The sequence below is a fragment of the Pristis pectinata genome, chromosome 4 (genome assembly GCF_009764475.1).
Source record: "Pristis pectinata isolate sPriPec2 chromosome 4, sPriPec2.1.pri, whole genome shotgun sequence".
Taxonomy (NCBI): domain Eukaryota; kingdom Metazoa; phylum Chordata; class Chondrichthyes; order Rhinopristiformes; family Pristidae; genus Pristis; species Pristis pectinata.
The window spans coordinates 57,723,267-57,748,604 of record NC_067408.1 but is presented as its reverse complement, the minus strand read 5'-3'; the positions used below and the strand labels follow the sequence as shown (position 1 = coordinate 57,748,604).

Below are 25,338 nucleotides of genomic sequence, written 5' to 3'. Positions count from 1 at the left end.
CAATCAAGCAAGCTACTTTATTCAGGGTGGCACAACACTCATCCAGATAAGTGGAGATTGTTCCATCATGCTTCTGACATTTGCTCTAATGATAATGGAGGGTACTGAGGAATAACGAGGTGTGAAATAGTGCTGCATACCCATTATCTAGCCCATTGTTTCTGTGGTTGGTCCATTTAAGTTGCTGGCTAATTGGATCTGAAATTGGCTTGGTGATAGGAGGCAGAAGGAAGTGATGGATGGGTGCTTCTTTGCACAGAGAGTTCAGAAATCTCAGATACTTTTCCTACTGTTCCCATTTATACGTCTACTAAACCATTCTTTTTTATTCTTTAGGTCTCATTGTCATCTCTCTTACTTTGTACCATCATCCCCTTTATTGACCTCTCCACATACAGTCCCAACCTTTTGTCTTTTCCTCCTTCTTTTGCATCTTAAAACTTAACATTTTCATGTTCTGAGGAAAGGCCATTGAACTGAACATTAAGCCAGTTTTGTTCTTTTCAGACCTGCTGAACACTAGTTCCAACATCCACAATATTTTATTTTGGTGTACCTAACATGTCTGACTTGAGAATGGCTGGGGCAACATCCAAAGTGAAATCTGATTTGGGAATCCTTGTTAGGGCAGAGTACAGGAAGTTGCAATGTCTAACTAACTCGTTCATTACCTAATCATGCTGTGTTAAATAGTGATGTTGGTTGTCAAAAGTAGAGAAAAACCACCAAAAAAAGCATATTTACAAAACTGCTTTAATATGATTTCAACGATTTAAGATACAATTTGGAGAATCAATGTGCTTTTTGTGACACAGGAATGATAATTTCTGTGATCCATTTAATTAATTTACATAATTGTACTGTGGTGTACTACTGTGCCGTAATACTACTGTGCTGTAGTGTCCTATGGGTTATGGTCTGGGTGCAGGTAAGTGGGACTAGCGGAATAATGTTTCGGCACAGACTAGAAGGTCGAATGGCCTGTTTTCTGTGCTGTAGTGTTCTATGGTTCTATGGTTCTATAAAATGTTTCATTTTCTATTTTACAGACAGATTCATCAGCTGTGCCAGGAGATCAACAAAAGAGAAGAAAAAAAGGGCTTCTTCCCAAAGAGGTAAAGGAGCAAAACAAATGTGACAATAAAAGAAAATACTCAAAAACATATTGGGAAGATTGAAATACTCAACAAGTCAATTAGTAAATGAAAGGTATAGATGGGCTCTAATTTCAGGCAGAGTTCCCCCAACTGAAGGGCTAATCAATAAGATTCCCACTTGATATGTTAACCTCTAGCTCCTGCTTTTAACTTGCATTGTGTACTTCTGACCCTTTCTGTCCATCTGCCTTTGAAACTGTGAAGCCCCAGATATTACAGTCCAAAGTATCGAGACTAGAGAGAGAACAGAAGGACATTGGATCACTGATTTATTTTCCACTCCTATCTGAATTACAATTCATCAGTCAAAGGTCAGCTGCTGGGCACAGTTTGAAGGGAACATTCACTTTATTAAGGTGTTGTGGGTCTATACTAATCCCAATGAAGCTCCACAACCTCCATTACAAGTACTTTCATTTCCCATCCTTATGCTGAAAGAGAAAACTTTGAACAGCACACAGGGTTGAGTATGTTTCTATGTCCAGTTAGGAGTAGGGCAAGAGCTAGATAAAAACTGGGGCACAGCACACACCACCCTGATCTCACTGACACCTATCTGTCGAGATTCTGAAGAGGGTGAGTTAACCAAGCTGTGTCCCATCCTGGTAGAAGTAATCAATGTATACATGCAAGTCAGAGTTCTTAGCAAATGCAAGATCCTCCTGATGATCTAACTGGCTGAAGCACACAGTTTATTTGGTCAAAGCCAAAGAGGCATCCCAAGCAAATAGAAACACAAGACAATAATATTGGTGGGGCTAGGAGGATGAGCTCAGTACTTGTCCTGCCAGAGGACTATAATCCCCCCAGCCTTCTTTATGATCTGAGATCAGCATCTCCTTTCAACCCTGTCCCACTTAAATTGACCATGCCATTCCCGATTCCACAGGATTATAATGCAGAAATCACACTCCAACCAAAGACCATCCCCAGACTACTGCCCAGAAACTGATAGGATGGTCAGAAGAAGATTTTGCTCATTGCACAACATATTAATGCTGGGCAGAACAGGCAGCCTCTATAAAGTGTCGGCTTCCTTGGCTAAGAAAGATGTACTAACCATAGAACATAGAACACTACAGCATAGTACAGGCCCTTCAGCCCACAATGTTGTGCCGACATTTTATCCTGCTCTAAGATCTATATAACCCTTCCCTCCCACATAGCCCCCCATCTCTCTGTCATTTATGTGTCAATCTAAGAGTCTCTTAAATGTCCCTAATGTATCTGGCCCCACAACCACTGCAGGCAGTGCGTTCCATGCACCCACCACCCTCTGTGTGAAAACTTACCCTTGACATCCCCCTTTTGCTTTCCTCCAATCACCTTAAAATTATGTCCCCTCGTGTTAGCCATTGTTGCACTGAAAAAAGTCTCTGGCTGTCCACCCAATCTTTGCCTCTTATCATCTTGTACACCTCTACCAAGTCACTTCTCATCGTCCTTCTCTCCAAAGAGAAAAGTCCTAGCTCGCTCAACCTATCCTCATAAGACATGGTCTCCAATCCAGGCAACATCCTGGTAAATCTCCTCTGCACCCTTTCTAAAGCTTCCACATCCTTCCTATAATGAGGTGACCAGAACTGAACACAATACTCCAAGTGTGGTCTAACCAGAGTTTTATAGAGCTGCAACATTACCTTGCTGGTCTTGAACTCAATACCCCGACTAACGAAGGCCAACACACCATACGCCTTCTTAACTACCCTATCAACCTGCACAGAAACCTCGAAGGATCTATGGACATGGACACCAAGATCCCTCTGTTCCTCCACACTGCTAAGAGTCCTGCCATTAACCTTGTATTCTGCCTTCAAATTCGATCTCCTGAAGTGTATCACTTCACACTTATCCAGGTTGAACTCCATCTCCCACTTCTCAGCCCAGCTCTGCATTCTATCAATATCCTGTTGTAATATACAGCAACCTTCTACACTATTCACTACACCACCAACCTACACTATTGTCAGCAAACATACTTAACCCACCCTTCCACATCCTCATCCAAGTCATTTATAAAAATCACAAAGAGCAGGGATCCCAGAACAGATCCCTGCAGAACACCACCGGTCACCGACCTCCAGGCAGAATACGCTCTATCTACCACCACCCTCTGTCATCTATGGGCTCTGAATCCACACAGCCAAGGATCCCATGCCTCCTGACTTTCTGAATCAGCATTCCGTGAGGAACCTTATCAAACACCTTACTAAAATCCATGTACACCACATCCACTGCTCTACCTTCATCAATGTGCTTTGTCACATCCTTAAAGAATTCAATCAGACTCATGAGGCACGACCTGCCCCTCACAAAGCCATGCTGACTGTCCCTAATCAGCCTCTGCTTCTCTAAATGCCCATAAATCCTGTCTCTAAAAATCTTCTCCAGTAATTTGCCCACCACTGAAGTAAGACTCACTGGTCTGTAATTCCTATGGTTATCCCAATTCCCTTTCTTAAACAAAGGAACATTTGCCACCCTCCAATCATCTGGCACTACTCCTGTGGCCAGTGAGGATGTTGCCAAAGGCACAGCAATCTCTTACCTCGCTTCCCATAATAACCCCGGATATATCCCGTCCAGCCCTGGTGACTTATCTATCCTAATGTTTTTCAATAGTTCCAGCACATCCTCTTTCCCCTTTCCTTTGAAAGTGTGCAACAAACCTTCACAAGGCTGCTCCCAGGATTTGCTATATAAAGTGAGATTAAGTAGGAGGGCATATTTGTATTCTCCAGAGCGTAGCAGAATGAGAGGTGACCTCATTGAAACTTACAAACTTCTTAAAGACCTTGACAGATTGGATGCAGGGAGGATGCTTCCCCTGTCTGAAGAGGCTAAAACCAGGATCACAGTCTTAGAATAAGAGTTAGGCCATTTAGGACTACCACAAGAAGAAATATTTTCACTCAGACAGTGGCAAATATTTGGAATTCACTGCCCCAAAGGGTTGTGGAAGCTCAGTCATTAAACCATTCAAAACTGAGATAGACAGATTTCTGAATATTAAGGGAATCAATAGATATGGAGTTACATTAGCTCTGTTTCTCTTCCCACAGATGCAGCCTGACCAGCTGAGCATTTTCCAAAGTTTTATTTTAGATTTCCAGCATCAGCAGTTTATTTTAGATTTTCAATAGATTTGGAGATATTGCAAAAGAATAGTATTTCAGTAGAAGATCAGCGATGAAAGGGGAAGCTGGCCTACTCCTACACCTATTTCTTCTGTTGTCCATCTCTCTGCTGTCTTTCTCCGCACCCCGTAACCTCTAAACACTCCCACAGTTTCTTTTTGCTCCCATCAGGCCCTCTACAACCCACACTGCCCCTCTCCACTCTCTCAATCCCACTTGAAAAATCGCCCATGTGTCTCAACACTCCCATTGCCATTCTCTAACCAAGGCTGCTTCATGACTTCCATTCTCTCTGCTGACCCTGCCGCCTCTAACCCCTCACATCACTCTCACTGCCTGTTATCAGCCACCCACTGCCTTGCTTCATCTCTCACTGCTTCTCAAAGGCTCACTGCTGCTCACCCACCACACCACTGGCTCTCCTGATTCTGTAAACTTCAGAGTCTTAGGGTGGAGATGTCAAATACTAGGGGGCATAGCTTTAAAGTGAAAGTTTAAAGGAGATTTACAAGGCATGTTTTTTACACAGAGAGTGGTAGGTGCCTGGAACGTGCTTCCAGGGGAGATGGTGGAAGCAGATACGATAGCAATGTTTAAGAGACATTTAGGCAAGCAATGAACAGGCAGTGAAATGGAGAGATATAGACCGTGTGCAGGCAGATGGGATTAGTTTAATCTGGCATCATGGTTGGCATAGGCATTATGGCCCAAAGGGCCTGTTCCTGTGCTGTATTGTTCCATGTTCTGTGTTCGTACTACCTCTCTCCATTCCTAGCTGCCCTTCTCCATCCCAAACCATGTTTCTGGTGTCATCCCACATTCATCTGTGGCCATGTAATTTATGGCACCGCAATTTGACCTGCAAATTATTTTTTTAAATGTAATAAATGTTTTAACCTCTACTGCCCTTCAGGTAGTGAGCTGAAGAACACAATTAGACCCTAGGCAAAACAAAAATACTGTCATCTCACTTCTAATTGTTTTAAGTCTATGTGCCCTGGATCTGATCATTAAGGGCAATGCACCTTACCTCTTCACTTTGCTTCAACCTTTTATAATTTTATACATCTCAATTAAAGGTCCCCTCAGCATCTTCTATTACTCTGGAAAAAAGACTCTGACTATGTCCCTATCTATACCCTCATAATCTTGTGAAACTCTACATTCCAGTGAGAACAAACCCAGCCCATCCAATCTCTCCTTTCCAGGTCCTCCATTCTAGACCAAGAAGAGTGAATCTCTTCTTCACTCTTTCTAATTCTACCACATCCTTCCTGTAGTGTGGCGACCAGACCTGTAGACCTCCAAGTGTGGCATAACCAGTGTTTTCTACAACTGCAAATATGACGTCCCAACTCTTATACTCAATGCCTCAGTCAATGAAAGCAAACATGTTAAATGCCTTCTTCACCACCCAATCCATCCGTGTCACCATTTTCAGGGAGCTAAGGATTTGCACCCCAAGGTCTCTCTCTACGCTGCCATTTACTGCATATGGCCTGCCAGAATTTGATGTCCCGAAACACATGACCTCACACTTGTCTAGGTTAAATTATGAGTTAAAGGAGACCAACTATAGCTGCTGCATCGTCAGGGAGTCCAAGCAGTGTGTCATCTTGCAAATCAGACCTTCCCGAAGTATGTTCCTTTGGTGTTTGCTCCCATACTCACCTAACTGTCAATATCTTTTGGGGTTCCGTTTGAAGCAAACTCCTACTAGACCTCAATTCAATGCCTTGTTCAAACCATCCCTTAATTCCCAGTGGGAACCTGGCTTGTTCTAGTATCCAACCACACTCACCCTAGCCCTTCCCAACAACCTGTGATGTATAATGCCCGAACCCTCAATGTTGCTGACCATTCACCCCCTCCCTCCCCCCTATCCTATCTCTCCTATCTCCACCTCTGGTCTTTTCTTCAACCTCTTTGCCATGACCCTGGCTGTGATGCATGACCTGCCTGAGTTTCTCTATTGAGGGCTAATGGAGCTGAGGCTAGGAAGCCCTTTGGACATGTTTATATGTACAAGGTCTGTTCTATCATGCACAATGTCATGGGCCTCTTCACACTACAATTTTGGAGCCAGGGTCTTGAGCAAATTGCTGTAGGTTTCCCAGGCCCAACTTTAACATGCCATTTCTGGTGTAGAAGTGTGTCTCAGCTGTGGTTGTTTTGCATGTCTGCAGAAGTGGTTACATGAATTGACCTATTTTACACACAGTAGAATTTGCAAAAGAGTTGAGTGTTAGTCAGCAGATCTGATACATTTCAACAGCCACATAGTGGTAGGAGCACACTCACCTCTGTGTAAGAAGGCTGTGGGTTCAATCTGCACTCCTTAAGCACACAGTCCAGCAGTCAAAGTGAGACGGCTGCACTATCAGAGCTAAGTTTTTTATTGAGACATTACACTGAAGCCCCGGTCTGCCCTCACAGGCCAATAAAATTAGTGGTGAACTGATATTTTTCTGACTGTAAGGAAGTATGTAGTGGGTTCTGTAGTACCAAGACTATTGTTTTATTCTGGTATAGAAACGTCAGGTTAAAGGGAGTGTACCTTTTGAAGTGTTGGGATGTTACAAAACTGCAAAAGAGATAGCTGGAAAGAGACAAGCCAGCAGGATGTAGAAAGGCTGGTGTAACAAGTAGAGATGTGGCATGTGCAATTTAATATAGAAAAGAGGATGTTTAACCACCACATTAAGAAAAATGTCAAGGCCTTTGAAAGGGTACAAAGGTGATTTACCATGAAGAAATCAGGGATGGGGTATCAGATTAAACATATGGCCTATTATGTACCCAACCACTTTACACCTCACTCCTCACGTTCATGTAAAACACCCTGTTTTACACACCACACATTTGATGTCCTGTCCATTGAGCATTGCACATTCCACCTGTTACATTCCCTTCTAGTCTTATGCACCATGTCCAATAGAGACTGTGATGTACATCAACACATTAGACACTCTGCCCGTTGCATATCTTGCCCAATGCATAAACACATTCATTATATAGCTCATCATTATGTATTTTGCTTGTTATCCATCCAGCCATTAAAAAAAAACTATTTTTATTTGCTGGTTATACATACTGGGAAGGGAAGCTGCTTAAGTTGTAAAGCAGGCTTGGAATAACATGCAAACACAGGCAGGATGTATCATGGGTAACATGTATAACAGGCAGGTGTATCAAGGGCATGCTGTATAACCAGCAGGCTTGTAATGAGAGAGTGTGCAACAGACATGATAGCAGATGGGATGTATTTGGGTGGGATCTGTAAAGGCACAGTGTATAGCAGATGGGGTGTTCAACTGGAAAATGTACAATGGGTGTGTGTGTAACAGGTGTGTATTATAGAAGGAAACATAACAGAAAGATGCATAAAAAGACAGTGTTTATATAAGGCAAGTGTATCATGGGTGTGTGCATTATTTGAACAGTGTATATAACAAAATGGTGTATAACAGACAAGTGAATACTGCAGGACATGTCCATAGTGGACAGAGGGTACAAAGGGTGAAGATCAAAGTATCATGGGTGCAGTGAATCAAGGGCAGAGTGTACAAAGGGCAGGATATTTAAAAGAGATGATCAATAAATAATCAACCATTTTGTGCCACCAGCAAATTTGACTTACGCTCCCAGTGCCCCAGTAACAGAGTTTTTAACGGATGACAGCTGTAGAGTTAATCATAATTTAAATCTTTTTTTGTATTTAGGAATCAGAATCCAGTAATCCAGGATTCCTCAGGTAAGACATTATAAAGGAGGTTTATCTCTGTTATCATCTATATTGATACCTTTTTTTGAATTTAATATTTAATTATAATTATAATTTAAATGTACATAGTACTTTTCATGTTCCTAGCATGAGCCAAATGCTTTCCATTCGTGCACTGATTCTGAAGTATATCCCTGTAGATCAGATGTTAGACCTTTCTGGTACACAAAATGGGTTCAATGTACAATGATAACAGCAAATTGAAAATCTCAAAAGAAAATTATTCTATTTATTTTTGCAGTTTGCTCCCCATTAAATACTCACCTACAGGTTTCATGGACAGCAGCTGCTCCCTAGGCAGGTAGTGGCCATACTATTTCCACACTACAAATGGTCAGTGCTTTTAAAGAGATCTCTCCATGATAGCTTGTTTGTGGTGGTGGTGGAGGAAAGGGAAGGGGAGTGGCTGGGATATTGGTTCATGAGTCTTCCATGAATGATTGTCACTGATTAAGGAGAGGACCTGATGGTATCCTGTGGCTGTGGATGTCCCAAGACTGCCCAGATCAATGACAACTTTAGATCCACAGATCAAAGGGCTTATGAGTCACAGCAGTTCACAGAAGCTACTATCTCTAAAGAGGCCTACCAGCAATGAATGTTTGCACATTAGAACTACCTTCATGCATTGTTTACAACTTTCAACGTGACATACGTATTTATGAAGGCTATAAGTCTCAATCTTTTGATCAACTTCCGTCATTAAGTAACTAAAGCTCATTGTGCATGCCGGTGACATCAACACCTGTTGCAAAATACAACTAACTGAAACCACAGGAAGTGCCCAATCCAGTTTGGTTGCAACACTTCAAGGACAAAATCAAGATGTATAAAAACAGGTGTAATTGAATCCATTTTCTAGGCAATAGTCTGGATAATGCAGGTAAAAACAAAAACAGATTTCCATGCAGCAAATTCCTCACTGATGAGATAGTGACCAGATGATATGGGCTGATTATTGCTTCTGACTTAGGGACAGATAAGGTACGAAATGTGTGGGACTGACACGTTACAAACCAATGGGTTCTTAATCTAGGTATTCCATTACGCTTCACCAGAGAAGGGCCTATCCTCAACTTCATATTAATTACCTCAAATCTCTATCCCCTAGTCCTGGACTTCTCTGCCAGGATAGTAGGTCCTTCCTGTTCACCCTGTCTAGGATTCTCATCATTTTTTTTTTATCTACCTTGATTAAGTCTCCCCAAAGCCTTCTTTGTTTACAGAAAATAACTTTAATCTAGTCAAAACTTTCTTCACTACTGTCTTCTCCATCCCTGGCATAATCCTCCTCCATCTTCCCTGAATCCTCTCTGGAAGAAAGGTGCTGGGGCAATGATGCTACCTTGTTAGAAATCAGTCTTCACTGAGAATGTTCCTTTACAGACCTGTTGATCCCATTGTAGAGCAAATGTAAAATGGAGATGAATTTCTGAGGGCAGCTGAATTTAAGGAGAAAGTCCAGAAAAGCCAAGACCTGAAAAGGGATAAAATCATGAAGAGGACATGGTGCTTGTAGCATCGATGAAGCCCATGGCTTTGGTCTTACCACTGTTTTACCAAAAGTAACTTGGATTTATTCTGCTGGAGCAGAAAGAGTAAACTAATTGAAGTAAGCTATGGACAATATCCTGGCCACAAACTATCAGAAGGGAGACAGAGAAAATTTTACTGATTAGTTCCTCAATTAGTTGCTGACATTATTGCCTGAAAACAGTTTGTTTTCAATGAAGGGCGGCACGGTAGTGTAGCAGTTAGCACGACGCTATTACAGCGCAGCGATCGGGGTTCGATTCCTGTCACTGTCTGCAAGGAGTTTTGTACGTTCTCCCGTGTCTGCATGGGTTTCCTCCAGGTGCTCCGGTTTCCTCCCATATTCTAAAAGATGTACGGGTAGGTCAATTTGGGTTTAAAATGGGTGGCACGGACTCGTTGGACCGGAAGGGCCTGTTACCATGCTGTAAATAAAATTTTTTTAAAATTTAAAGAATAAAACCCTCTGAGGAATGGGCTGATTAAAAACTGACATCAATGGATTCGGACTGCACTTAGCACATAGAAGAAGAGTTACTATGTCCTTATCTTTTATGACACTTTTAATGACAACGAGGTTGCTCTGCTTTTAAGTAAAGTTTTCACTGATCTTCTAAAATGACTGGTCTTTCTTGCCCATCCCCATTTCTCTCAATAGCCTTAACATCCAATAAAGTATTTCTCAAATACAGTCATTGTTCTAGTAGGAAATGTAGATGCCAATTCACACACAGCAAAATTTCATCTTGATTTTGTTTGGACATTTGGTTGATTGGAGGATGCTGGGGAGATTCCTTTCTTCTGCTTTCATTGATGCTAGTGATATCTTTAATGTCCATCTGGGAGGATTGAGAGGGCTTCTGTTGGATCCTGCCACCTCCCCTCATCCAGAAATCTCAAGGCTCTGCTGCAATAGAGGTCCCACAAAACAGCCCTGTCGTTTCCCCCCCCCACCCCCATTACTGCCCTGGAAACCTTTGACAGCTCATGCCTGTCTCACTGTTCACTTTAAAAGGTTCTGAATTTAATATAGATAAAAATGTATTAAAATAATACATTTATTTGAACACAATAATTAATTAAAATTCAAAACATAAATATAATGTGAAATAAAGAAAACATAAACAATAAACTTAGCTGAACTCAGTAGCCATATTGAAGTGAACTGGGGCCATGCAAGATATTCCCTTTAAGGCTGGGTAAGCTGAGGGGACTAATACAATGTATATCTGGTCCCACGGCTCAGGACACTATGGAACAAACCTGGATTCAATGGTCTGTCCAGGGGCAGAGCTGGAGTTAGATATGTCCACAATTCTGCTCAGCAATGCACAGATGCAGAAATACAGAGTACACTTCTAAGCCTGTTACAGCTTGCCTACACTTCTCTGTGGAAGAACCAGATAGCTAATAACACGAGCCAGCTGTTGGCTTCCCTGAACAGCATTTCTGTAAGGGAAGCAGTTGCTTAAAACTGCACTGAAGTGCTGGTCTGCTCAAGTCTCTGGAGTGGGACACAGGTCTTGACTTAAGACATCAAATGGTTTCAGTGCCTTGGCTTAGATTTTTCTAGCTTTACTTACCCGTCCTGATGATTCCTACTCTGCTCAGGCATTCTGATTATAGTATTACTCCTGTGGAGTTCCTCGGGACATTTTATGATGTTGAAAGCATTACATACATACAGTGTTGGAAACACCATCCCAAGGCTGTTGTCTTGTTTCAACAGAGATTTCATGTCCCACATTTGTTCATTTTACTTTATTTTACAGATTACAGACACAATGAGGACCTTGGATGGGATTCAGATGAATTTGTAAAGTCATCTTCACAATAGGGCTCAACTGAAAATAGCAGCTGAAATATTTTCACTGAACTTCCCGATGTTAAACCTAAGTTATGTGCTTTAGACAGAGGATGAAGATGACTACGAGGATCCAGATCAAGATGTGGGGTCTGAGGACGATGGTGGAGATTATGAATCCCCAAATGAAGATGGTGACGGGCACAACAGTGACAACGATTATGAACCTCCACCTTCAAACGATGAAGAAGCCCATCAAACCAAAATATTTGCAGCAAAACCCATCTCCAATGACTCAGATTATGCAGGTATGACTCTAAAATCAGCATTTGGATTCAAGGTAGAATAACTGCATGTCACAGAAAGCAGAGAATTCAGGCCTCAGCAATTTCACAAGATCAGAAGAATTATTATAACACTTGACATGTACGAATTTGAAGAAAGTTAGACTAAGGCTTTTCAAAGAAACATAGAAAGATAGGAGCAGAAGCAGTCCATTCAGCCCTTTGATCCTACTCTCTCATTCAATATGATCATGGCTGATCCCCCATCTCAATACTGTATTCCCTTTCTCTCCTCTTATACATTTATAATTTACTAGGCAGATGAGATTAGCTAATCCGAGTAGTCCAATGCATCTCAAAGTGATGCTTGACAAGTCAAGACAAGGCCTCAACTGTCAAATATTGGTGAAGAGCTGCCTTATTCACAATTTAATCAACAAATTGTTTCATTGCAAGATTAATTCTGGTTTCTATTTTATAATAAAATGGCTATTATATCAATTTTACAGTGTAAGTTATTTAATTTGTAATTTCAGGTCTTATAAATGTAATTATAAATCAAATCTTCCTTGAGGGGTGTGTGCGTGTGTGTGTGTGTGTGAGTGGTGTGTGTGTGTGTGGTGTGTGTGTGTGTGTGTGCGCGTGAGTGTGCGTGCATATGTACATGTGTGTTTGCATGTGCCAATGTATGTGAATGAAGAAGCAATTTATTTCCAAGTCAGGGTGGTATGGGGCTTGAATTGGAACTTGAAGGTGCTTTTATTCCCATTCGCCTGCTAGCCCTGAGCCAGGTGACGGGGGGGGGGGGGGGAGGGGGGAGATGAGCGAGCTGAAGGTGGGGTGGGTGGGGTGGGGTGGGGAGGTGCTATTTAAGAAGCTGTGCTGAGCTTTTGCCATATGGTGAAGGGAGTGAGCGTTCAAGGTGACAGATGGAATGCCAATCAAATGGGCTTCTTAATCCTTGATGGTGTGGAGCACCTTAGGTGTTGTGGGATCTACTTTCGTCTAGGCAGATGGAGAATTTTCCATCACAGAAAAAGAAAGCAGAATTCCAAAATAAAAAAGAAAGCATAGAAACTTCCATTTAAAGGCTAATCAAATGATGGCACCTCCAACACCCTTGCGTTCCTTCAGTAGCCTAATACCTGGATTATTTGCTGAAGTTTTGCAAGAGGCATAATCCTTTGACTCAGATATATATAAAAATACTTCCATTGTAACCAAACCTAATGCTTGCTTGGTTTGACAATGGCATTGTCAAGCTATTGTTGCTCTGAGCTACACCTGTGGAAAGTTGGTTGGGCTGCTCTTCAGTGTGCCCAATTTTGACCATGGCTACCCTGTACCAAATACTGCAGATGCTGGAAATAAAATTAGAAGTTGCTGGAAATAGTCAGCAAGTCAGGCAGGAAGTGTGGAGTGGAGTTAACATTTCGGATTGATGACCAAAGGCAAGAAGGAACTTCTGTTTACTTATTTTGAAAAATTTTGTAGGACATAAAACTAATGACATCAGTACAGGAAGGCCAGAAAGAAGATATAAAATGGGAAAAAGAAAAAAGTTTGAAACAATTGTGGGCTGCCAATGAGAAGATTTCAGATCACATTATAAAACCATCATATGCTGCATGTTGAAAATTAGAACAATGATAATGACAAGTAATGCCAGAAAGTGTTAGAGCCAAGGATTAGATGGAGAAGCTTAGAAGTGGTGAAGGTTTAGAGAGCTAGAAGAGATTACAGAGAGAGGGAGGGACAAGGGCATAGAGGGACTTGAAAGCAAGGACGAGAATTTTAAAATTGAGTCATTGTTTAACCATAGGCCAATTTAGGTCAGTTTATCACAGGTCAGGTATGAGTGGGATTTAGAGTGAGTGAGGACAAAGGCAACAGAGGGTTGGATCACCTCAAGGTGATTTGGATGGTAGCTAGGTGGCTGGCTAAGGGAGCTTCAGAGGTGGAAAAATCAGCTGAATATGTTAAGATATAATTTATAAGGTATAAACTTGAAAATAAAATGTTATTCCTGCCCTTTAGATAAACGAACCACTCAAAACTCAGGAAGCCACCCACCCATTCCTCCTCAGCGACCTGGATCAGTGCCAATTTTACCTGCTGGAAACAAGGGCAATGTGGTAAGTAGTTATTGGCTGAAAGGTTCAGTGATACCATTAACTTGCTTTTATCATCTTCTTTCGTGTTCTTTGAAAAATAGTGAATAACTGAGTAAAAGCAAGCAGAGAGTATAAGAAGCTGACTACGCTGCCTGTTCTGAGTACTCCTTAGAAACTTAACTGAAGGTGGAGAGTAGGAAGCATGGTGATAAACATTTTCCTTTTCTCAACTCTCCCTCTCAGGAATGAAATAGAGTGCAGTCAGGTTTCCACCATCATGTCTGTGAGTTTAGATAATGTTGCTCTCAAAGTTGACCCACACACAAACTGATTCACAGATTGAAGTAAACACCTTTGCAAAATTCAGGTAATCACATGACAGAGTAACACGTATTCGTTAAAGGATCACATCTTTTTCATCCCTTGTGGAATTATCACCAAGCAGATGCCCCATCACCTCTGGTTTAAAGTAGGTTGATGTTATATTATAGTACCTCTGTTTCTTCATTTTAAAGACCCTATTGCATAAATCAGTACATTGTGAACACCCAGCCAATAGGCCCTTTTCAAACTGTATGACCATATTTCCAGTACTTGTACAAATGAGGCGATAAGGCTTCCAACCCCATTTTGCCGTCATTACAACCCAACAACAAGATTGAAAAATAAATCCCTCTTGATGCAAAGGTTTATTCTTTCGTGCTGATATCCAGGAGCTGCTAAGTTTAAACACAAATGTACATTTTATAACATGTATGAATAAATCATGAACAAGAACCCTGAGAACTTTTACCAGCAATATTGTTAATTATGGTTTCTCTTTTCCAGCCAAGCATGTTCTCCAATCTGTCAGTCAATGATGATCCAGGTCACAACAAGGATCGGGGCTTCTCAACACCTGGTTACAGAGGTACTTTCATATTCATAGGGTTTTCTTCTAAAATCTATGTCACCTCAACATTCAGTTTGTTTTAATTGATATCAAAATTATTGAAAAACCTTAACACCATTGTGAAATTCTTTAGGGTAATTGACTCCAAAATCAACTAAGACAGGGAGAATATTGCAGAATTTTAAGTCAAGCACCCTCTTTTATTTTTGGATAACTGCAAAAATTAACACATAGATTATCTTATTTACCTTGCAAAATTCCAGAGATAACATCCATTTGAAAGCCTTTAAGAAGGAACTTACACTTAGCTCCGAGTACACTTGGAGTCAGGGAGGAGTCAGAGAGTACTAGTGGAGGATTGTTTTTCAGGTTGGAGATCTGTGACCAGTGATATGCCGCAGGAATCGGTGCTGGGTCCACTGTTGTTTGTCATCTATATTAGCAATTTGGATGAGAGTGTAGATGGCATGATTCTGTTGGAAGTGTATAAAATTATGAGGGGCATAGATAGGGTGGATAAGCAATATCTTTTTCCCATTATTGAGTGATCCAATACCAGAAGACATGCATTTAAGGTGAGAGGGGTAGGTTCAGAACAGACGTGAGGGGTAAGTTTTTTACTGAGAGATTGATGGATGCCTGGAATACGTCGCCTGATAGAGTGATAGAGGCAAATTCATTGGGGCTTTTAAGAGGGGCTTGGATGGGCACATGAATGAGAGGAAAATAGAGGGATATGGGCATTCTGTAAGTAGGAGGGATTAGCTATGTCAACACAACATTGTGGGCCGAAGGGCCTGTTCTGTGCTGTACTCTTCTATGTTCTCTGTTCTATTAGTAAGTTTATGGGTGATTCCAAAATTGGTGATATGGTGGACAGTGAAGAAGGTTACAACAGGACCTAGTTCAAGTTCAAGTTTATATACACGCATATACAAAGTATAAATGCCATGAAAATTAGCTTTTTGCAGCAGCATCACAGTACTTTATAAAATGAGGACAAACATAAGTTAACATAAACTTAAATTAATATAAATTATACATAACTTACATGTGTGCAAAATAAACAGCACAATAAACATAATGACATGAGTACAAGATTGAGAGAGAGAAAAAAACATATAGTTCAAGGTCGTGTTAAAGTTTTTCAAGATGGTTCAAGAACCTGATGGCAGTGGATAAGAAGCTGTTGTTGAACATTGAGGTGTTGGTCTTCAGGTCCTGTACCTTTTGACGGCAGCTTTGGGAAGAGGGCATGGCCCGGATGATGGATGCTGCCTTCCTGAGACATCACCTCTTGTAGATGTCCTTAATGGTGGGCAGAGCTGTACCCATGATGGAACTGGCTGAGTCCACCACTCTCTGAAGCCTCTTGCATTCCTGTGCATTGGAGCTTCCATACTAGGCCTTGATGCAACCACATCTATATCAACTGGGTAATTCAGCAAAGGAATAGCAGGTAGAATTTAACTCAGACAAGTGTGAAGTGATATATTTTGGGAAGTTAAACCAGAGCAGGTCATATACAGTGAATGGTAGGGCCCTGAAAGTGTTGTAGAACAGACAGACTTGGGGTAGAAGTGCATAGTTCCCTGAAAGTGACAACACCAGTAGACAAGGTGTGAAGAAGGCATCTGGCACATTTGCCTTCATCAGATGAGGCACAGGGTCCAAGAGTTGGGATGTTATGTTACGATTGTACAAGATGTTAGTGAGACCACACCTGGAATACTGTGTGCAGTTCTGGTTGCACTGGTAGGAAGAATTTTGTGGGAAAAAATGTGATTAAGCTAGGGAGGGTGCAGAAAAGATTCACAAGGATGTTGCTGAGACTGGAAGGCTTGAGTTGTGAGGAGATTCTGGATAGGCTGGTACTGCTTTCCCTGGAGTGAAGGAAGCTGAGGGGTGACCTTATTGCAGTTTATAAAATCATGAGGGGCATAGATAAGGTAGATGGTTACAGACTTTTTCCCAGGGTAGGGGTCCAAAACTAGAGGGCATAGGTTTAAGGTGAGGGGGGAATTAAAAGGGATCTGAGGGGCAACTTTTTCACACTGAGGGTGGCACATATATGGAACAAACCAGTAGAGGCAGGTACAATTACAGGTCCTCCCCATTATGAACACCTGACTTTTGGACAGCCTGTACATAAACGAGCATTTGGGAGACCAGCAGGATGGATTTGCTGGCTGCTGCAGCGCTGCAGCTATCTTCTGCCTTGAGGGAACTTGGTTTGTGGCAATATTGCATCTTGCAGAGAAATCTGAATGGTTGAGTTAAATGCCCTGGCTTAACTACACCTTGCCCTTGGTTGGCCTGTGATTTTATTTTTAAAAATTGCCTGGAGGTTGCATTTCAGAAGAACAAAGCCCTGTCATAACCTGGTAAGGATCTGCCCAATTTTAAAAGACATTGAGACAGGTACCAGGATAGGAAAAGTTTAGAGGAAATTGACTCAATTTAGTCAAATGGGACCAGCTCAGGAAGGCACATTGATCAGCAGGGACAAATTGGGCCAAATTGCTGTATAACTGTATATAACAGGGGCACAAAATGACACAGGATTGAAAGATAAAATCACAGGCAGTAATAACAAAATGGGAGAATTATTACTTTGTTTTAGTTTGTACAAGAAAATCAGATCATGTCGACGTGACATTGTGGATGAATTTAGGAATGATATCTGACACTTAGATGACCTGGCAGGGACCTCGGAAGCGCTGATCTACAGAGAGACCAAGTCCATAGCTCGCTGAAAGTAGCAACACAAGTGGATAGGGTAGTGAAGAAGGCATGTGGCATGTTTGCCTTCATAGGCTATGGCATTGAGTATAAGAATTGGGACATAATGTTGACATCATATAAAACTATATTTACACCAATTAAACATGGTTAGACCATATTTGGAGTATTGTGCACAGTTCTGGTCACCACACTACAGGAAGGATGTGGTACTAACAGAAAGAGTGTGGAAGAGATTCACTAGGATTTTGCCTGGAATGGAGGGCTGTAGCTTTAAGGAGAGACTGGATAGGCTGGGTTTGTTCTTACCAGAACATAGGAGGCCGAGGGGTGACCTTATAGAAATTTATGAATTTCTGAGGGGCATAGATAGTACAGATAGTGTGAGTCTTTTTCCCAAGGCAGAGGAGTCTAGAAATAAAGGGTGCAGGTTTAAGATGAGAGGAGAGAAATTTAAAGGAAATCTGAGGGGTAGTTTTTCACACAGAGGGTGGTGGTTATCCAGGACAAGCTGCCAAAGGAGGTGGTGGAGGCAGATACAATTAGAGTGTTTGAAAGGAATTTGGACAGATACTTAGATAGAATAGGCATAGAGGGATGTGGGCAAATAGGATTAGTGTAGATAGGGATCATGAACAGCATGGACAAGGTGCTGTATGATTCTTTGATTCTACCTACAGCAAACACCTTAAGGCACTGGAAAGATATCACCAAAACTGATTCTCCATATTCACATCATAACCACTATCATAACACACTAATCATTAGGCAAGGTGAATGAATAAATAGCTGATCTATTTACTATGAGTGGCACAGCACTTAAAGAACTCTGACTTCCATATTATTAATATCCATTTTTCAGAAGATCTCTCTTTTCAGGTATCAACGGTGACCATAAACTTGAATGCATTATACTGCTGTCAACATTGATGATGGCTATTCACCATTGTAGGCATTGCAAATGGGAATAAAGCACATCATGACCTTTTGATCCAAGGGCATGCAGTGGTTAGGGTCTAACTTTTTAAGCCAACGAAGTCCACAACAAGGAGAAATCCAAGCCATGGTAGCAATTAGCCATTTCAAAGTGCAGAATGAGGAAGTGTTGATGAAGTCTCTGCAGGAGAAGCACCATATTTAACTATATTCACAATTTTTTAAATCGCTGTAATGTTGTGCATTCTGGCGTAGCAATAGCTTTTGACTATTGCTTTCTCACCTATTTCTGTCACTTTCAATCCTGCACGTAAAGAAAGCTCCCAAAGAACAGGCAACATAGAAAAGAAGCTTGATCTCACCCTTTGATCCTGCTCACATTCCTCAGCCTCTCCCAGGAACTTTTCCCTCTGAGTTTGCCATTGTAAGTGTAGTGTGAATGGAGCAATCACAGGAAACATTCCCAAAATAGGAATCAATTTCACATTCTCTGATCATTCAGTGAATGATTCAGTGATCATTTTCAATCACTGCTGGAATAGCATGACATCATGTGGCATGATTCAGATTAGTTCATAATCATACATTCTGCTGCTGTGAGCCAATCGTTTATATTTGAAGAACATCCCACACAAGCTGGCCGCAGTCAGTGTTGATCACAAACCAGTTAACGAGTTAACGTGTGTTGTGTGATCTTAGCAGGTCAGGCCTCAGAGTATTTAGGAATACTCTTTCCCTATGTCCTGTAGCCTCCTTCTCCTCTATGGCAGCCATAATATGTGCTGTTGCTGTCCGCCTGCAATGGAGAGTATGCCTGCATCCTTCCCCGATTACTGTGCAGCACAGTCTCTGCAGCTGTGCTGGGAATTGCACGGGTGTCATGTATTGCTTCTCCCTTGGTGAAAAATACCCTGATACTGTTTCAGAATTCACTTTGACCAGTTTTACCTTTTTATTGAGGATTAGCCCTAGTGACAAACATGACAATTAGCGCACCATAAAGAGTACATTCCAATTTCTAGATGCCACTGTTTGAATAAATGATGATTTTAGGTATATTTCAGTTTCATCAGTTTATAACACACATAAACCTTATCCTTGCAGCTCCCAAAGTCGACAGGAGTAGGAAACCTGCTTTAGATCAGCCAGGCACCCAACAGAGTGAAAGAGATTCCCCTTCAATGGGTAAGTAGTGAAATTTCTGAACAATAATAATTAATAACCCTGACCGATATATGACTAGGAGAGTCTCACTTGAAGCAGGATTCCAAAAAGAATTAGGTGATCATTGATGCCATAACAAGGGGAATTAACAGTTTAAGTTGCGATCACTTTCCTTTTTATGAGCAAGCAACATATACATAGAGTACACCTAATTGCCTGGCACTGGGCAGTTCTCTAATATAACAATATCTATTTTTCTGATATATAAGATATATCTTCTGATCAGTAATTTGTATTTCTTGTGGAACATTGATATATCTTTTCTTTGAATATTTTTCAGTAAAGAAATCTCCATTTCCAGACAAGGTAAGAAAATATTTTGTTTCACTCTCTGCATGAAAACATCTCTTTGCCTCTCTTGCATTGATGTGAAGCAGGGTAGTTTACATTATCAAATGAATGCGAGGTATGTTTGCTTTTGTGAAGATGTTAATACAGCAAAAATACTGATACTTAATGGAAAGAATCCTCTGAACTAAGTGAAGAACACTATTGATTAATGTCAGAAAACTTTAAAGCAAATACATAAACATTATATTATCCTGGTTTGCTTTGCATGAAATCAATCAAATTATGAAGATTATCTCAGTGGAGCATTAGTGCTAGATTATTTTAAACTGCCTGAGCATCAAACTACATGACTATCATTTTCTGTTCTGGAAATGTAAAATTGGAGGAGATTTCTGCCATTCCTACTCATACAAAATGGCAGGTGCACCAAAGCCTGAAATGGTAACGTTGGAAAGGGTAAAGATTCAGCACACATGTTTCAGTTAATGCAGTGCCAATCAACAGAAAAAGGCCAGTTGATACCAGTTTCCATGCAAAGAAAAGGCATTTCCCAGATTGGGTTCCCAGACCTTAGGAGCCCACCAGTTGCACCCAAGTGTCTGTGAGTCTTCAGTTATATGTATTGTTCAGAACTTGATAACATTTAGGCCTGTAGGTAGCACGGCCTGCTGAGCTCCCGACTCTAAGCTATTTGGCATTCATTGGTGTTTGGAAGGTCATGTGACCAGCCCCATTTCACAGGCAATTGGCACAGAAATCCTTGGTGAAACTTCTCTTCATTTCTGGTGTGGGGGTGGCTTCACACCTGCCCGCAGCCCAACAAAACTCTGCTGAGAAACATCAACTGGGGTTCCAAAGAAGCGGGAGTTTTTAAAACATCTTTTAAAAATCTGTAAATTTAGGTCAAGCTTCTGCTTCACCTCTGTCCTGTTTTCTGATATTTTGGACAAACAGTTATACCAAATTTACTTTCCCCACCCTAAGAGTCCCTGACTGCGATAGAGACTCGGGGAATGGCTGAACATTTCAGATGGAACTGGATCCCTGAAGACCAGAGGGAGCACCTGTCCAAATAAAGATAGAGAGAATCTATCTCCCTGTGTAGCAGTTAGCAGAGAAGCAGTTGTTGATCAACTCTTTGAGCAGTAAGCCCCAGCTACCTTCCAAATGGAAACAAAAGTAAATCCTGGCAGTCACTCCACTACCCGTTGTCACATTGGAACCCTTCTTGTTCAGTCAGAAAGTACAGAAATAGGCTTTTCAGCCTTCCATGTCCATGCCAACCATCATACCTATCTAACCTATCTGTACTATTCCCAGTCACTAGCACTTAGTCCACAGCCTTCTATCCCTTTGTGATTTTGGTGCTCAGCAAAATACTTGTTGAAATGTTGTGAGAGTGCCTGGCTTCTACCACCCACTTAGGCAGTTGTTCCAGATACCAATAACCCTCTGGGAGATTAACTTTTTCCTCTGGTCCCTCCCATACCTCATACTCCTCAGCCTAAATTTATGTCTGCTAGTTTTGTATGCCTTTGTTATGGGGAAAAGTTTCCTATTATATTCCTGATCTGCAAACATAGCCCATCCAGTTTCTTCTCATAATTAAAACATTCCATCCCAAGCAATATTCCGGCAGATCTCCTCTGCACCCTCTCCTGTGCAATCACATCCTTCCTGTAGCATGGCATACAGAACTTACACAGTGCTTCAGCTGTGACCTAACCAATGTTTATAAAATTGTACCATAAACTCTCTGTTTTTGTATTCTATGCCCCCACTAATGAAGGCAACACAGTATTGCGTATGACTTCATCACCACCTTATTCTACCAGTGCTGGCTCTTCAGGAATTCCTGGACATATACACCAATGTTTCTCTGTTCCTCAATACCCCCTGAGCCCCTACCATTCACTGTGTATGTCCTATCCTTATAAATCCTTGTAAAGTGCATCACCTCACACTTGTAGGGATTAACTTCCATCTGCCATGTCTCCATCCATCTTACTTACTGATAATATCATCAAGTAACCATTCTCTTCAATGTGAACAACAGCTGATTTTGGTGTCATCTACATACTTACTATTCACACTCCGTACATTCATGTCCAAATCATTAATGTGTAACAAACAGTCCAAAATTGGACAAGGCTAACAGGAACTTGCAAAGGTTGATTAGGAGAAGCTGTTAACAGGAAAAGGGACATCTGGCAAGTGGGAGCTTTTTAAAAGTGAGATAGGAAGAGTTCAAGGTTAGCATATTCCCATTAGAGTGAAGGGCAATGCTGGCAGGAGTAGAGAACTCTGGTTGATGAGGAATATTGAGCCGCTGGTCAGGAAAAAGAAGACATATGTCAGGTATAGGCAACTGGGATAAGGGATGTAGGAGTATACTTACAGAGGAAACCAGAGGACATGAGATATCCTTGGCAGATAAAATAAAGGAGAACCCTAAGGTATTCCATAAGTATATTAAGAGCAAAAAGGTAACTAGGGAGAGAACAGATCGACTTAAGGATCAGTGTGGTCCTCTATGTATGGAGCCACGGGAGATGGGTGAGGACTTAAAGTGAATATTTCTCATCTGTATTCAAGGTGAAGAAGGTCATGGGAGCTGGTGAGTTCAGGGAAGAGAACAGTGATATCTGGGAATATACTGACATTACAAAAGAGGAGGTGTCAGTGGTCTTGAGGTGCATGAAGATGGATAAATCCCCTGGGCCTGACTAGGCCTATTCTTGGATGCTGTGGAAAGCAAGGGAAGAAACTGTTGGGACCATGACATAGATGTTTGTATCTTCCACAGTCATGGGTAAGGTACCAGAAGACTGGAAGATGGCTAATGATGTGCCTTTATTTAAGAAGGGCTTCAAGGACAACCAGGGAACTACAGGCCGGTGAGCCCAACATCAGTGGTGGGAAAAGTTGCTGGAGGGGATTCTGAGAGACAGGATCTATCTGTGTTTGGAAGGGCAAGGACTGATTAGGGATAGTCAGCATGGATTTGTGCATGGGAATCATGTCTAATGAATTAAATTGAGTTTTTTTGAAGAGGTGACCAAGAGGATTGACAAGGGCAGGGCAGTAGATATTGTTTACATGGATTTCAGCAAGACCTTTCCCAAGGTCCTGCATGGTAGGCTGGTCCAGGAGATTAGATTACAGGGGATCCAGAGTAAGTGAGCTAATTGGATATAAAATTGGCTTGTGGAAGGAGTCAGAGAGTGGTGGTGGAGGGCTGTTTTTCAGATTGGAGGCCAATGGTCAGTGGTGTGCTGTAGGGATTGGTGCTGGGTTCCCTGTTATTTGTCATCTATATTAATGATTTGGATGAGAATGTAGCTGGCATAATTAATAAAGTTGTGAATAACACCATAATTTATGCTGTGGTAGATAGTGAAGAAAGTTGTCTAAGGTTACAAGTGGATCCAGATCAACTGGGAAAGGGAGCAAGTGAATAGCAGATGGAATTTCACTCAGACAAGTGTGAAATGATGCATTTTGGGAAGTTAAACCAGGGCAGGACACACAGTGAATGGCAGGGCCCTGGGAATGGAGAGACCAAGGGGTACAAGTATATTGTTCCCTAAAAGTGGTACCACAGGTAGACAAGGTAATGAAACTAATCAGGATCTGATGATGAAAGTAAATAACTTGGAGCAAACATTACAGCTGAGAAAACCTGGGTTACTGGGTGTGTAACTCAAGAGAATTTTAATTGTTCACTAAACTATCCAGTGGTAGGGAAGTTACTCCCCGAGTTATTCCCCAATTCCTTGAGGCACATTGAGCACAAGAGTTGTACAAAACATTGGGGAGACTGCATCTGGAATACCGTGTGCAGTTCTGAATGCCATACCATAGAAAGGATATTATTAAATTAAAGGGGGGGCAGAAAAGATTCACAAGGATGCTGCTGGGACTGGAGGGCTTGAGTTATAAAGAGAAACTTAATAGGTTGGAACTTTCTTCCCTGAAGTGAAGGTGTCTGAGGGGTGATCTTATAGAGGTATATCAAATCATGAAGGGCATAGATAAGGTTGATGGTCGCAGTCTTTGTCCCAGGGTAGGGGAGTCTAAAACTACAGGGGTTAGGTTTAAAGTGAGAGAGGAAAGGTCAAAAGGGGACCTGAGGGGAAAGTTTTCCACACAGAAGGAACGAGCTGCCAGAGGAAGTGGTAGTGGTGGGAAAAAATTACAATGTTTAAAAAACATTTGGACAGGTACATGAATAGGAAAGAATTAGATGGATATGGGCCAAATGCAGGGAAATGGAACTAGCTCAGGAAGGCACCTTGGTCAGCATGGACAAGATAGGCTAAAGGGCCTGTTTCTGAGCTGTATAACGCTCTGATTTTATGAGTCTATGAGTAAGGGTTGCAGCATTGATCCCTGTGGTGCACACTGGTCACAGGCTTCCAATCATAGATACAACTCGCCACCATCACCCTCTGCCTTCTATAACCGACTTTGAATCCAATATGCCAACTTGCCGTTGATCCCAGGGACTCTAATTTTTTGGACCATTCTCCAATATGTGACCTTATCAAAGGCATTACTGAAGTTACCTCTTTGAAAAAGTTTAATCAAAATGGTCAGACAGGATCCTTTAATGGAATTAACCCATGCTACCTTTGATTAATCCCTGCCTTTCCAAGTGCAGATTAATCCTGCCGTTCAGAATTCTTTTCCAATATCTTCCCTACCACTGGATAGTTTAGTGAACAATTAAAATTCTCTTGAGTTACACACCCAGTAACCTAGGTTTTCTCAGCTGTAATGTTTGCTCCGAGTCATTTACTTTCATCATCTGATCCTGACTAGTTTAAGTGATGCCCAGCTCCCAAAATGTATCCATTGAGTTCATTTCACAATTATAGTGCCCAGCATTACATGGAAATAGAACACAACAGAAGGGAGAATACATCTTCAGCAATAATTTACAAGTAACATTTTTACAAGGTAAATTTCAATCAAGCATCACCTCATTTGTTAAGTATTTCATTCTCAACATTCATGTTATCTTTAACATCAATATATTTTTTATTTCTTCAGCTTTCCATGGGACCACCCAGGTAAGCAATGATCCAAATATATCTTTTCACTCTGACTCTTCCCCTTCCCTCCTCCACCTGAACATTGGTCCTATGGGCATGAGGTCCATGTGAATCTGATTATCTCGATTCAGCTCATTTCCTTGATTCAAAAGTTCCCTTGGAAGAGATCTCCACCCCCTCTCACCTGAAAACTCAGTTTTCCCTATGGGCAAAGCGGAGGAAATTGCTTGAGGCCACTTGCCGATCATTTCATGGAAACAAGAGGAGATCATTCATCTTCCCCAAGCCATGTAGGCAACAATGTGGAATTGATACTTCAGATTAGCCATAATCTTATTGAATGGTGCACAGAGCTGAGGGGCCAAATGGTCTACTCCTGCATC

At 41.5% G+C, this 25,338-nt stretch overlaps 1 protein-coding gene across 1 annotated transcript in view; it reads left to right on the top strand.

The window, feature by feature from the left end:
* LOC127569483 (lymphocyte cytosolic protein 2-like) overlaps positions 1-25,338 on the top strand; it is a 149,252-nt gene that overhangs the window by 97,964 nt on the left and 25,950 nt on the right. Inside the window, exons 4-12 of the mRNA XM_052014182.1 lie at positions 1,050-1,115; positions 8,017-8,048; positions 11,384-11,427; positions 11,522-11,723; positions 13,737-13,834; positions 14,642-14,723; positions 19,488-19,568; positions 19,888-19,913; positions 24,954-24,973. Of these exons, the coding sequence (XP_051870142.1) occupies positions 1,050-1,115; positions 8,017-8,048; positions 11,384-11,427; positions 11,522-11,723; positions 13,737-13,834; positions 14,642-14,723; positions 19,488-19,568; positions 19,888-19,913; positions 24,954-24,973 (651 nt within the window). The remainder of the gene's footprint in view (positions 1-1,049; positions 1,116-8,016; positions 8,049-11,383; positions 11,428-11,521; positions 11,724-13,736; positions 13,835-14,641; positions 14,724-19,487; positions 19,569-19,887; positions 19,914-24,953; positions 24,974-25,338) is intronic.